This window comes from Corticium candelabrum, chromosome 12 (assembly GCF_963422355.1).
Source record: "Corticium candelabrum chromosome 12, ooCorCand1.1, whole genome shotgun sequence".
Classification (NCBI taxonomy): Eukaryota; Metazoa; Porifera; class Homoscleromorpha; order Homosclerophorida; family Plakinidae; genus Corticium; species Corticium candelabrum.
Genome location: NC_085096.1, coordinates 8,030,997 through 8,046,929, shown reverse-complemented (window position 1 = coordinate 8,046,929; position 15,933 = coordinate 8,030,997). Strand labels below are relative to the sequence as shown.

The window sequence follows — 15,933 nt, the reverse complement described above, 5'->3', positions numbered from 1 at the left end:
CCCACACTACTGTAGACCAGACATGGATTGTGATCCGGTTGCCAGTGCGGACAGTCCTTAACTACGATTAGCTGGCTAGTGGTGTGGACACACTCTATGTCTAATACAATGAAATTTGTTTATATATAACTAGCAGAGGCACCAGTACTGTTGTCTAGTAAACACAGAAGAATGTAAAGGTGTAGTTTGTTTTCTTACTTTCTGCACACAATATCACAACTTTTAGGAACGTATGTAAGTTTTCTGCACATTTTTAATTTAAGTATCAAGCCGATGTTCTGGATTAGAATGCATTGATTGGAATTAAACCGATTGTTAACAATTGACTCATATTTTTTGTGCTGAGACCTTTCCTGATGCTCTTTCTCAGTCCTCTATCTAGAGTATTCTTCACATCACACATGTCCAAGTTCCACAGATGGCACCCATATGACATTATTAAGAACATTTGTTTATGCACCTCCATACATTGTCCGAATACAGAACTCCACCCAATTTTCCAAGTAATGTGTTGACTTCACAAAAAAAGTTCTTACTATCGCTTCCACTGTAACATTGGCTGGCGAAATGAATCCATATCCACTCTCAAGTGTTTTGTTGACGTTTTGAACATCATAACATATTCATTGAGCCGCCATTCAGGGTTTACGAGTGACAGAAGTCTATTATACTGAAAACTGTACAAATGCTTCTTTTCTCTTGAGCAATAGCCCACTCTCTTCAGCAAATAGGGAGTTTTGCTGTATAGTTTAAGTTTATTGTCATATAAACAAGATAAGGTGATGTCCACAAGTACTGTTCCACTTAGGAGAAATTGTTAATTATGAGTTTCAAATGACTTTTTGGCAGATTGACCTGTGCCAAAGGTGACATTTGAGACTGGCTGCCAGGTTTGTCGTGAAGTAGAGCATAGACAGACAAGGATTTGAGTTTCTTGATCCAACCTTGATAGCCACGAAGTACATGTCAAAAGATTATACTTGATTTTGAGGAATGCTGATATATGTATGTATGAACATGAGAGCCTGGAAACAAAAATTGAACAATAATCAGATTTGCCAGCATGGCTATCACTGTCTCTCTGGGCCTCTTCATACACACACATACATACATACATACATGCGTGTGTGTGTGTGTGTGTGTGTGTGTGTGTGTGTGTGCGCACGCACGCACACTTGTGTACTTACGTATGTACAGTATGTGTGTATGTACATATATGTATATGGATATCATATGCATTTGAAACTTGTTGAATGTGTTATAATTCTAGGTCTTTTTGGCTGATGATGCCTTTGACAATTCTGTCAATAACAATTTGCAGTGTTGTTGGTCTTGTCATCTATGCAGTTTATTCTAATTGTGATCCATTGGAAGCTTGCATTATTCAGAAGAGAAGGACCAAGTGATATGATTTGAAACTTTTGACTGGTATGCCATGTTGGTTGACCTGCTGCTGCTTATCTTTGTTAGATTCTACCATTCTATGTTGTTGACATTTTGGGTGATGCTTATGGTGTTCCTGGTTTATTCCTGTCTGCACTGGTTTGTGGCACACTGAGGTTAGACGTAGAGACTCTATTACTTGTGTTTACAATGAGGTATTTGATCAAGCCAGCATGTTTGGTTTGGTGCGGCTTGGTGCCAGTTGCAGTATAAATGCAACCCTAGCCAAGTTATATGAACAAGGTAACCTAGGTTGTCCCAATTCATTCAATATGTAGCTTGGTTTAGCCTCATCCTAGTGAGCAGTGTGTAAAACACAAGTGGAGTGGACTGGATGTTGAGAGCATACATGGCTGATTTCATTATACATTTAATGAGTTGGAGGGATGATATCATGATATAACAAGAAAAGATATATGCAAACATCTGAAAATACACATTTATGACGCAGGCTTCAATAGTTGCCCAGAAATAAAGTTAGGTGATGTGCTTTAGTATCTCTGTTTTATGTTCCAGAAGACTAAACACAATAAAGGGATCCATCATAATTAGGTCATGTGATGTGATGACACACTTACTTGCTCACTCAAAACACTGCTGTGTAAATGGAAGTTAGTGTGGTCATACACAATTCACACTTTTTACTAAACATGTCACCTGAGCTGGCCTGCATAGATTGAACATCCCGGTCTAAGTAAGATTTTGCTTGTGTGATCATAGTCTCTTTGAAAGCTACAAGTCATAGGAACGGGCTTCAAAGAAGTCATGTGACTTGCGAGGAGCATACTCTAACGGAGGTTAATTTTTACCAAATCTCTCTGGCTATTTGGCTGTCTGGCTGTTTGGCTGTCTGTCTGTCTGTCTGTCTGTCTGTCTGTCTGTCTATGTCAAATATGATCATATATGGGCGTCACACTTCACAAATGTATGGTATGCAAGCAAGTGCCCACTCACAACACATTAGTTTCTTGTGTTGCCGGCAGCAACAAAAGACAATGGCTGGGCAGGCAATCACTACATGATGTTTGGCATGAGAGAAAATTTAGCCAGAAAGACATCAATTTTGATCAGAAACAACGGAAATGTATTTCAAGTAACGCTACCTGGAAGTCTATGAACATACAATGTTGCTGCCATATTAGGCACAAACGTGAAGCATAATGCATGCATTATGTATGGGACTTCGTTGCTAATGCGAGTCGTCGACTACTGTAAATGTTGTACGTAAAAGATACTATATGTATTTAGATACACAATTTAGACTGTGAAGCGATAAGCAAACATGCAGAATCTATAGCTATAACGTTGAAGAAAAATAGAAGTCTGACAGAATCCTGTACTAGAATAGCAATTTGTAAGTTAGAAGTTACATGTGATGCATTCGATAGCAACATTTCAGTCAGTTTTAACTTAACTCTACTTCAGATAGAAGCTATTCCCAATGAGTGTACTGCTTTTTCGTACCTTCATTTGAAGCGACTCTTGATGGAGGTTCACGTATTACTAAATATGTATATGTGTGGAGATCTTATTGCAAAAAGTCCTTAGAACTCTTTGAAGACCAACATTTGAAAGTACTCCGACAAAAATGCAGGAATGGAAAGTTGTATTCTTTAAGAGTGGCAACTTCATTGCGATGTTTGTGGACGCTCCTGCACAGCACGCATTGGTCATTGGAAACACAGGCAGGGTCATAAATGAGCTTGGTAGTGTAGACCAGTCACTCCACCATGTATGTTTGTATGCTTCATGTATGTATATGTACTAAATGTGCATTTTTTAAAGAACGTAAGATATAAACTTTGCATACGTGCATTTTGGCAACACTGGCGGTACGGTATCAACGTGGAAGCTTTGCTTCTCTTTTCATTGGTGGGGTGTAGGAAAAGCGCACGTGAAAGGTATTTCTTTGGAATATGGAAAAACAGGAAGAAATAACTGGAAGAGGCAAGACTTAAATTGGAGTGAGTTTTTAGTAAGGAAATGACGAAAATACAAAGGCAGATCTGTCAGCTATAGCCAGAGCAGAACACTTCAAACCCGGCTTATTCAACTAGAAAAGAAGAAATACGAGGTAGACAAATTCGATTCTGAGCAATAGCAATCGATCAATGCGAGACTTCAGTTCTTTCAAACGACAGAGAACACGCAAGGCAGACGCAATCACATCTCACGACTGGTAAATTCAGATGGACTAGAAATTAATACAAAGGATGGCCTGTTAGCAGAAGTAACAAGTTAGTGTGAGGATTTATTCGAGCAGCAACCATTCTCGAAGGAGGTCGAAACCAAGGTATTGTCCGCTATTAAGGCATGCTGGGGAGAGGACGATAACGTTCGAGTTGCAGGACTGCTAAATGAACAAGAAATACTGACAAGCGTGAAACAGTTGAAACGAGGAAAAGCACCAGGACTAGACGGTTTACCTTTCGAATTTGCAACACGTTCTGCAACATACTTAAGGAAGAATTTATTGCCGTAACAAACAAAGTTTACGACAGAGGAGCACTCGTTCACAGTTAACAGACAGGTATTATTAGACTCCTTTTATAAGAAAGGAAATCAAAAAAATTACTGAATTGGAGACCGATTATGCTTCTAAACACAGATTATAAGATAACAGTGAAGACTTTGGCAAACAGACTTAAACATATCTTACACAAGGTAATCGACATAGATCAAACGTGTTTGACAAAGATCTGTTGCCGACAACTTCACTCTGATACGAGATATTATCTACTACTGTCATGATACTCAGACAGCTGCAGCCATTATATCTTTAGGCCAATCTACAGGTTTTTGACAGAGTAAATCGCACTTTCCTTTTTGATGTTTTGTCTAAATATGGTGTAGACCACTCATTTGTATAATGGATGAGAACATTAATTGTACAACACAGTTGGAAGCCATGTACAGTAATAATAAACAACTGGTTTACAAGACGAATAATGTTGGAAGAGTACATTTTGGCAGCAGAGCCACTGGCCGCAAGTATTCAAGCAATTCTGAAATACTAGTACATAGACTTGGCCTACCCCGGACAGAAGAAGTGAAGATCAGTAGCTATTCGGATGATTCAACGTGTTTCATTATAAAAGATACGAGTTTTGAGGCACTGCAGGCAGAATTGACAAAGTATGAAGAAGCTACCATAGCCGTGTTAAATTATGATAAATCACAAGGTCTCTGGCTTGGACCCTGGTCAACTGTAGAGAAGACAAACATAAGCTGGATGGAAACTTCAATATCGATCCTAGGAATTACATTTTTCATGTTGTACTATCAGACAGTGTTACAAAACTGGATCACCTCGATAGACAAATTAGATAAAATATTAACAAATTGGCATAAAACAAATCTGTCATATGAAGGTTGTACAAAACTTTTGCCTTTACGAAAATTTATTATGTGGCGATAGTACTGACAATACCTGCAAACTTCATCCGTCAAGTCGAAAACAATGCTAGATTCTTTCTTTGGAGGAATTCCAATCAACTGGTAAAGTGGTCAGTTTGTATATGCAAACAAGCCGAAGGAGATTTGGGGGCATCGCACATACCGTCGAGATTTGCAGTGCTGTACAAGATGCGTGTGTCTACCATAGTCTCTATTTACGCCTCTAGTGTGCACTTAGCCACCCAGGAGGATTTCACGCTCATTATCAGCGTTACTTCACTTAGCATAACCAATTACTGCTAAACCAATCACAAGTTACAACCGACGTTCCGTGGTAAGATGCTGATTGTCTTAGAAAATCATTTTAGTACTGTTCTGGTCCAGACTGGAAGTTTGAGGCTATGCTTCACCTGCTGTGAGTACAGTATTTATTGGACCCCAATAAAATAGCCAGATAGAAGTATTTTGCTGCATACTAGTTTGACAAAATTGGAGGTTTATACAAGTTAGGTCTCCAAGGTTTCGCGATGATTCCAAGCAGGACACTGATCAAGTTGCCACCTTTTATCGCAGATTATTAGAGTTATGGGGAGCACATGATGGCGGATGCATTCTAGAAACTCTGACTAACTATGGCGAAGCGTGCAAGGGAGATTTGTGGTGACACCCTAACTTCATAGACAAGAACGGTAGAAAACTGTACTACGTGTCAATGTCTAAAACAGGATTTCACACGGTTAAAGATATATATATATATATATATATATATATATATATATATATATACCAAATACAGCCACCAGATAAAAGAACCGTAGCAGCTTTGTTGTATGAAGGAGGAGTAGTCAGAGTCAAAGTGGACACAACAACTTTATCTTTAGCAGTCATCGGGTCGATCGATTTTGCTAAAAGAGGTGATGACCAAAACAGTTTATAGGAGACTTATAGAAACCGTCTTAGAGACACGGATATGCATTACAGTAGACCCTTGATTATTCGACCCCCTTTGGGCAAACCATGGAAGAAAAGTGGTCAGATAAGTTGAAAGAACGGATAATTGAAGTGTTGGAGTTTTAACCATACCCCAGAGTTCCAGTCCGCTTTTTTGAGTCCCGGTGTGTACGTGGTATGAACTCTAGAACATGTACAATATGCTAGTGATAAAATAGATTGCACGAAGATGTAATACGTGTACTATATATGCAAACTACAATCACCAAACAGTTAATTAAAATTAATCGTAGAAGCCTTTGTATCTTTCGTCGCCATTACTGCACATTGTCATTGTGTTTGCGCAAAACGGGTTTGTGACGTCATTTCTGCTTTGCAAACACGGTCAGATGATTGAGGGTCGAATACGTGAGGGTCTTATAACATATCATGTGATCTTTATGTGAGCTCATTGGTCTAGGTGTTAGATCAGCGATACACCTAAGGTCAACTATTTCAACCATTTATTCAATTACCTAGCAATTCTATACTTACAAGCACTTAGAAAACACAACATAGGATGCACTCAGCCATCACGTTGATGTTATAAATCAATTATAACATGGGTGGTGGTGGGGATGTTGGCATAATAAGACAACTCGGCTGTTAGGGCTTTGGGTCTTATAACACAACAATATCCCTAGCATAGCACCTGTGTTATAACTATTATTATGTTATAATTAGCTGTTTTGTGACGTGCATCAATTTGGATATGTGACTATGAATCATGGTCAAAGTCTTTGAACCCAATGCCATGTGTACAAAAACATAAAAACATTTTAGTGCGTTTATTGGTATGTTGATTGTTGTTGGTAAGATACAGTTTAAGATAAATAAGACTATTGTTAATCAAATTTTATGACTGCTACTCAGATTATTATTTCTGTATTATTGACTGGTCAGAAAAGCAATTAATAATCATTTGTGATGTTTGTATTGGAGTTGCACCAATAAAGGCATTTGGCTGATATACAGATAACCGATATCCAAGAAAAATGCCGATACTGATATCTGATATAATTGTATTTTGTAGATAATCGTGAATGTTCGTGTTTTGTAAGTCTTGCAGCGATGAATCTTGTGTCCTCTGCCGCCTTGAGTTGCTCTCAAATGGGGAATTCTGTTTCTTGCCAATATGTGCGCAACTCGTGTGGCCCTAACAGACTGACTACACATGTGCAACTTGTCGGTGTGCACTTACACAAGATTTACCGTTTCCAATATATAAAACCGATATGCCATATCGGCTGGTAACCAATAAACGATTCGATTATTGGTGCAACTCTAGTTTGTATTGCATTCTTTGTATTGAATGAATCACTTAAACTGATTTCTATTGTTAGCACTATTTCATCTAATCTTAATTCGATTTCTGCTGTCACCTTGGAGGATTTTATTCGCCCAAGAAGACCACATATGACAGAAAGAAGAGCAACCATTGTCTCCAGGAGTCTTGGTATAATGTGTAGTTCTAATTTTATTTATGTTAGTTTGTAGAACAGAGTTGGAGGTTGGTAATCTATAATCACTTGCATAATTCAATTGTTTAATCTATTAAAGGGGCTCAAGGAAAAGGCCACATAGAATTAGCAAAAGTGTTTTTGGTAAATCTTGAGATAATCTTGCTTTGGTTTGCTAGAAGTGGCAACTTAGCACTTATGGCAACTGCATTTACAGCATTTAGTTACACGTGTATGGCTGTAAAGTAGATTATGATGCCATGATGGTATGCCCTTGTTTGCATTTATGCCATTTGGCAGTTTAGCTGTTGATAGATATGCTGTTGCATGACCCGTGCAGGACTGTGATATTTGGTTTGGAGTTTGCTGGTTTACACAGACCGGTAGACAGACAGACAACAGACAGACAGACAGAAAGAGGACAGACAGACGTGGTTTAGGAAATTGCCATTGAATGGATGTACAGTATGTATCTCTTCATGTGATTGTCGTTCTTATCTGGACAACTCGGGGTACCATCTAATGTCATGAGGTGGGGATCTAGTTTGGACTGATGAGTTTATTTCAGACGTATGGGCTCATTGTTAATGGAGTCTTCAGACAACATCTGACAACCACCCAGACATCACAGATTTTAATTTAGTTCTGAGTCACTGGCTCACCCATGGAGCAGTGAGATCATTTACTTTTTAGCATCAACAGAAGGTGCAGAAGTGATGAAGGAAAGAAACAAAGCCTGAGAAGTACAGCAAGGAATGACTCTTTGGTGAAGAAGCTGTGAGACTAGTGCTACTGGTTTGGGAACAAAATACTTGTGTCAGCTCCCTCAGTTCTAACTGATGAATATGGAAACAGAGGCAGCTCACAGTTTAAGACATACTGGAGAGAAATTATGTTTGTTTAGTTATGGAAATACAACTCGAGTATTTCTTTTGAAATTTACATGCCTTATGGCCTTTGGAGTAGAATAAGACAGATTTGCTTAGACATTTTATAGTATTTGTAGAGGGTCTAAGCAGCAGTTGTTTACATTCTAGATTTATTATATGACAGGCAGTTAGACAGACAGACAGACAAATAGCATCAAAACTGATGATCTATGAGATGTGACATTCAATTCACAAAGTGAATGTGGGGGACATAGATATTGACTTCTTGGTGGCTCACTCATGGGCACTACACATTATCTTTAATTAAGGTTACAGTGTAGTGTCAGTTGGAGTGGCTGCAGGTAATTGAGAAGCTAAAAAGTTTAAGAAATACTATATAAGTTTACATAAGGTCCACGTGGCTTAATTTCTTTCAGCAAGTTGCAGATGCGGGGCTTACTAATGTGCGTGGGTTATTTGATGCAGTGCTTTTTTGAGCTTATGTTGTATGCTATTGAGTGTGATTTGCGGTAGCCTTTTTCACAGTCCCTCTTAATGTGCGCAGGATAGAGGCTAGAGTGCAGGCTCCAGGCTCTGCCTCACACTCTAACCTCTAGCCTGCACGTGTTAAAGGGACTGTGAAGGAACCCGCACTCTAGCCTCTAGTCTGTGTGCATTAACAGAGAATGTAAAAGAGGTCAGATATGTGGAAACACTCTTCCTACTGTATTGATGTAGTTTTTGAACATTGTGAAAAATGGAGGCAGGAAGCATGTCAGTTTACATTAATTAACTGTTTTTCAGTCTTGGACAAAACCAGAACAGCAAAGGAAATTGGGTTACTCTCTGTCTATTGGTGATGTTGCAGAGGTGTACCCCATGTGTCATTTTAGAAATCTGACACCACTAGCACAAATTGTTAATTGTATTGATAACAATCAACCTGTTATTTCAGTTTTTGTTGTTGAAACGCAGTTTTAGAGTCTGGTAGGCAGCTCTATAAAGCTGCTGACTTTTGGTCTTGCTTATAGTTGGTTGCTGATTGTGTATTCGTTGTGATAATTGAAATATACATACTAAGATATTAGCAAACACTCACACACACACACACACACACACACACACACACACACACACACACACACACACACACACACACACACACCAGCAAAAAATTAGGAGTTAGGTTGTGTGTGTATCTTTAAATACAGAGACAGCTATTTTTCTTTTGAATGTTATTCAAGGTTTGTATTGTTTCTTGTAGCCTTTGGGTATGGTGTAGTTGTTGTGTTGCTGTCATTTGGTTTTGCTCATGCACATACGTCACAGCTAATCATGGTAACATAAACTGTATGTGATTCATTAATGGCACTTCCAAAACTAAATGTTGCTGTTGTTGTCGTGTAGGCCAGTCAGAGTGTCTTTGGTGCAACAGGTGGACCACTGCTTGGAGTCTTCACACTAGGAATGCTTTCTAGAAAGGCTAATCATAGGGTTCAGTTGCCGTCTTCTCTTACACACATAGACTCAATATAATCAGACAAATGGTTTGTGCAGGGAGCTCTTTTTGGGCTTGGTGTTGGATTGTTCTTGACAAGCTGGATCGCAATTGGAGCTGAGATTTTTCCTAATAAGCAATGGAAACAACTTCCAGTTTCGACTTCAGAATGTAATACCAGTTCATTCATCACAATTGCTAGCAATATGACGTCATGCCATAACACATCGGAACATGTTCTTCAGTATGACAAGTATGGCAACTGTCTACTCAGTAATTACATTTAGTTAAAAACATTAATAGGGACACATGTATATGCAAATGGTGCTAATATAATGGCACTTTGACGGAATTTTCTAATTCACAGTAATAGATCATTGTTACTTGAGGCATAGTAGTGCTAGGGTACAGTAATGTGGGCCGTAGACCAGCGACCAACTCGCCGACAGCGATGCCTGCTGCACATGCACTCATTGTCACAAGAACGGATGCCGCCAATTATTATCTAAAATGTTGCAATGGCGCACGGATGACTAGAGAGACGTGTAATACTCTAGTGTTGCTACAGTATGTCAACATCACAACACAGTAGGGTAGGTGTACCTATTTGTGGACACTTCCCGGTAATTTGAGTTACAAACGCTGTTTCTCTTGTAGCCTACAACGGAGAGAGAGGGAAACATGTCCGATGTATGATCTTAGCTTTGGAGCAATAGTACGATCGGAATCGCACAACATCTGCTAATGCTCTAGCAAAATATATGGGATAACGTCTGTAAACAGCCCAAACGGGGATATATCCTAACTGTCGACATTTTTTCTCCACCACAGAAAGCGACTGACCCTGAGTAACAGCTGGACTAGATACCTGAATGGTTGCCTCACCAACTGGTATTTTGGGCTGCAATCAAAAAACCATGTTTTGTGGTGTATTACCATGATTCACCTGCAAAACTGTTAGCACCTACAAGGTTTCTCCCATCACGTCCACAAATTCAAGGCATACAAATCAATCTTTTGTTGAATCATGAAAGTGCCCTGACGTTGGTTAAGCATTATTGAGTATCTTGGTAAAGGTTTGAGCCTAGTTATGTTGACTGTAACATGCTAAAGAAGCGCGTTATGTGCATGGAGCGAACGTGTAATTCCATTCCAGTAAACACCTAAATATATTCACTCATACTAGATCTAGACATCAGTAATCCACTTACAAACTGTACCTGTTTTCACTTGTACTGCGTCGGGCCACAATAGGGTATGAAATGAGAACGAGCAAACTACAGTAGGTGGAATGTCAATATCAGCAACATTAGTAATCCAGTCAGAATTTGACTGTCTTCACTGCTATTAAATCTGGCAACAATAAGGCACAAAATGAAAACCTACAAAACTCACATACGATAGATGGAAGGTCCAAACTACCTTGTCTAATATCAGTGATCAGCTCCACCAGCAATGCAAACGATGCTAGAACTACAGTTTACAGTTTAGACGTTCATCTAAACACGATTTCCCTGCATTGTATCGTAGACAGAAGACTCGTTCTGCGAAATTTGAAAGACATGACACCATTTTACACAGAGGTGATACACCACAGAACATGCTTTGATTGCGGCCCAAAATAAATTTTGTGAGGCAACCATTCAGGTATCTAGTCCAGCTGTTGCTCAGGGTCAGTTGCTTTCTGTGGCGGAGAAAATTATCCACAGTTAGGAAATACCCGCGTCCAGGCTGTTTATTGTGAGTGTGCTAGCTGTCGTTGTGCAATTCTAGTCGGACAGGTATCGTTACAAGGCTTAGACATTGGTGCGTACATCAGACATGTTTCCCTGTCTCTTCATTGCAGGCTACCAAAGAAAACAGTGATTCTAACTCTAATTACCGGAAGGTGTCCACAATTAGGTACACCTACCCTACATGTTATGCTTAAAGACTTTTTGGGGACAAAGTTGTTGTCTCCTTGTATGTTAGTAGACTTAGTACCTACATGTTGCATAGTAACAGTTACACATAATGTCGGTTACCATTTTGTAAATTTGCTGTGTTGAATAACTTAAATTATTTGTTGCAAGTAGAAGCCTAGTTTATGATGTGGAGTTTGTTGAGGATGATAAATATTTCAGTAATAAGTTTGTGTTGTCACAAACCTATGTGGTTGTAATACATTTGTGTTGCGTGAGCAAAGGTTGCATGCTGGCTTGTAGCTTTGGAACACCTAATTGTGGGTAACAAACACAAATCAATCTGCAGCATCGTAATTCAATGTGCTGGCTGTATATTTACAGAATTTGATTGAGTAATGTTGTTGTAGAGCTCGTGACCTTTATAAGGTTTCTTTTATGTGGTACGGTTTTATTGGATTTCTCTCTACATTTGTGAGCGGCTATGTGGTGAGTTGGGCACTACCTGCAAAAGCAAAGCCGGTGGACAGAGCTCTTCTTGCAACATTTATGCGTCGTCAACATCGGTCATTGACAGATGACAATTCGGGTGATGGTTCTAGATCCAGAGGTCAGAATGTTAAGATGGATGATCATACTGAGGTAAGTGAAGCTGTGACCAACATGTGGCTAGAATTTACTTACTAGACTTCCTATTGGCTGTTGAAATACAGTAGAGGGTCACTTTTCCAGACTGGTTGGGACCAGAGGGTGTTGGTTAAGTGACATACCCAGATAGCTTGGTTGATTGGCTATGATCAGTACATCTGTGGCTTATGCACACTGTAGTCATTGCAAGACTGAGCAAGTCTAAGTTCACGATGTACTGCTTTTGGCTATACCTTGGCTTTGATTTGTGATTTTCATTTTGTATCACTGATTTTATGGTCATGTAAAAAGAGTGTGGGTGTTGTTAAACTTAATTAACTGTTCTGATAACTGGCATGTCTGCATACAAGTGTTGCTTTACTGTAATTTGTTTGGATGTATGGAACATGCAGACTGGTTCTTAATAGGACTGTAAAGTATGCCTATTCGTGATAGTTAACACAGCCTCAGTGTCTGCCTTGGTTCGGTAACTAGCTTTTATGGTACAGCCACTAATTCTTTTGAATATTATTATTTTAATAATTATAATTATAAAAATAATAATAAATTTTCTTTGCACTAATAGTGCAGTTCCCTCAAGGGAAAACAAAAACGGAAAAAACCCAGAAACAAAACAAAGACACTTAACACAGTAGCTACAGATTAACTAATACTCAAATAAAAAGCAATTAAGGTAGTAAAGAACTCTAGTTATTCCTTCCTTCAAGTCTGTGTGACCTGCAAACAAGTTCTTTGCTAATACAGTCTGTCAGGCCTTTCTCTGTTTGCCATCCGCGAGATTTCCCTCACCAGACTATTTGCTATGTCTGTTGCTTAATTATCTTCTTGGATGCTTTAGTAAATGAATCACCCAGTCTTTGACTAATAGAACCTCTCCCCTTCATACCAAGACCTTTTCTTATTCCTCTCCTATATGCTCGATTGATAAAGATTTGCCATGGTAGATCTAGTCACATTCCACAATGACTACCATGTTCGTATTGGGAACAACTGCAATTCCATGATTTTATTCCACACCACATCTGATGAACAAGTCCCACCCAAATGGGTTGCTCCCGCATTTACTGTTCCAAAACTTCCGAATTCTGTCCTCCACAGATATATTCATCTTTACCACGCTGATCCAACAAAATTCCTAGATGAAGAAGTGACTGTTCACACGCTATAACACTGCCTCCAAGAAACAACGTGGACTACTCTTTGCTCTGTGTCACTGTTTAGTAAAATAACAGTTGTTGTACCAGACTGTGGTTCTTGGCATAACCCAGGCAGATATTTAACATTCTCTGTAGCCCAGAAACAGTTGGAGACAACAATATTAATGTCATCCGCATCCGCCAATGCTCCTACATACATGCGACATCTTGGCTCCATCTCCACTCGTCTCCAAACTGCTGTAATAAATCATCACATAAGTATTGAACAACATTGGAGATAGGAGACTCCCCTGTCTTAGCCCATTTTGGACTATGAATGTCTCTGACAACCTATTATTCCACTTATTCTCATAAGTTGATTAGCGTACCAAGTATGCAGAAACTTCACGACATAGACAGGATATTACAAATCCAAGAGTTTATTGAGCAATCCATAATGAGAGATGCGGTCATAAGCCTTAGAAAGATCTGAAGCACCTCAAAATGTTTTTTGAAAATAATATTTTTCGTAGCCTTGAAACGGTCCATTTTTCACGTACATTTTCATTGTGCATTTGTATGGCAACTAATGGAAGACTGACTGATCATCGTGTGGGTCACAATGAGGAAACTGAAGATGATCAAACAATAAAGACATTGTCAGGAAATAACAGATGCAATGTACCATAGTATATGTACAGGTCTAGTTTAGCGATGGTAAATACAGTTACCATCTTGGAGTGTGTACAGTACTGCTAGAGATAATGGTAATTCAGCTACGAGCCATAAGAAACGGGATTTTGTGAAGTCATGTGACTTAGCAAGTAGCAGACTCAAAACATATAGGGGTTAAGTGACTTCCAGTTTGTGACTACAGTCGTGTCCACACCATTCCAGAAACAAATCTGGATCTAATTCAGATCCTGACAATTGCAATCAGATCTATAGTAGATTGTGAGCTTCAACACTGCACCTTAGAACGTTGTCTCCTCTGTATTGCATGCTCACATCGTGCACGTATTATTTGCAAATTTGTTCTTTTGTGTATGTGGAAAACCTACGTAGAGAGATTGGTTTTTCATCAACCGGTGGAATGGGTTCCGAAACAGCTACATTTTACAAACATCTGGCCGGTTTAATTGCCAGCAAACCTGACAAAATTATAGTTCATTAATAGAACTGGTGAGATGTCGGCTCAGCTTCTCTCTTATACGATCTTCTGTGCTATGCATTTGTGGAAGCAGATCAGCGAAGCACTGGCCCTTAACTCCCAATCAGTCAAGAGTGGGTTATGTGGGGACACAATGGATTAGGATCAGATCCAAATTGGTTCTGGATCCAGTGTGTGCTTTCAACAGGCCTTATGTGGCAGACTGGCAGACTGTTCATCATGCTCAGGAATGTGCAATGCCCTTTGTTATTCCAATCACGCAGAGGTATTGTGATTTGTCATAATGCAACCACAAGCAGTAGACAAACCACCAACCAGATTTGCAAAATGTTCATGAAAGAGTATTTTACCAGAACAATGTAATTCATGTTTGCGATTGCCAGAAATAAGCAACAGAACTTACCTGTCTGCTGCAAGTGCTTATGTGAAATCAATTTTGTGGCTTACAACATTTATACGGAGACCTAATATTGCTTAACCAAGACCGGTATTTATGTTCCTATATGTGATAACTCTTGTTACTGTACTTTGATAACTATAGACTATTTACAGATTTTGCAGTTACATGAAACACCAGCTGCTTTGTACAGTTTTAGATAAATTTTACAAGTAGGGTGTGTGTGTGTGTGTGTGTGTGTGTGTGTGTGTGTGTGTGTGTGTGTGTGTGCATGTGTGTGTTGTGTGTGTGTGTGTGTGTGTGTGTGTGTGTGTGTGTGTGTGTGTGTGTGTGTGTGTGTGTGTGTGTGTGTGTGTGTGTGTGTGTGTGTGTGTGTGTGTGTGTGTGTGTGTGTGTGTGTGTGTGTGTGTGTGTGTGTGTGTGTGTGTGTGTGTGTGTGTGTGTGTGTGTGTGTGTGTGTGTGTGTGTGTGTGTGTGTGTGTGTGTGTGTGTGTGTGTGTGTGTGTGTGTGTGTGTGTGTGTGTGTGTGTGTGTGTGTGTGTGTGTGTGTGTGTGTGTGTGTGTGTGTGTGTGTGTGTGTGTGTGTGTGTGTGTGTGTGTGTGTGTGTGTGTGTGTGTGTGTGTGTGTGTGTGTGTGTGTGTGTGTGTGTGTGTGTGTGTGTGTGTGTGTGTGTGTGTGTGTGTGTGTGTGTGTGTGTGTGTGTGTGTGTGTGTGTGTGTGTGTGTGTGTGTGTGTGTGTGTGTGTGTGTGTGTGTGTGTGTGTGTGTGTGTGTGTGTGTGTGTGTGTGTGTGTGTGTGTGTGTGTGTGTGTGTGTGTGTGTGTGTGTGTGTGTGTGTGTGTGTGTGTGTGTGTGTGTGTGTGTGTGTGTGTGTGTGTGTGTGTGTGTGTGTGTGTGTGTGTGTGTGTGTGTGTGTGTGTGTGTGTGTGTGTGTGTGTGTGTGTGTGTGTGTGTGTGTGTGTGTGTGTGTGTGTGTGTGTGTGTGTGTGTGTGTGTGTGTGTGTGTGTGTGTGTGTGTGTGTGT

General features: G+C 39.7%; 1 protein-coding gene across 1 annotated transcript in view; it reads left to right on the top strand.

Annotated features, from left to right (window-relative positions):
• Positions 1–15,933, top strand: part of LOC134188376 (sodium-coupled monocarboxylate transporter 1-like) — a 32,895-nt gene that overhangs the window by 12,971 nt on the left and 3,991 nt on the right. The window contains 8 exon segments of the mRNA XM_062656564.1: positions 1,271–1,391; positions 1,394–1,402; positions 1,471–1,559; positions 7,173–7,285; positions 9,423–9,496; positions 9,566–9,652; positions 9,716–9,909; positions 11,968–12,199. Coding sequence (XP_062512548.1) covers positions 1,271–1,391; positions 1,394–1,402; positions 1,471–1,559; positions 7,173–7,285; positions 9,423–9,496; positions 9,566–9,652; positions 9,716–9,909; positions 11,968–12,199 — 919 coding nt within the window.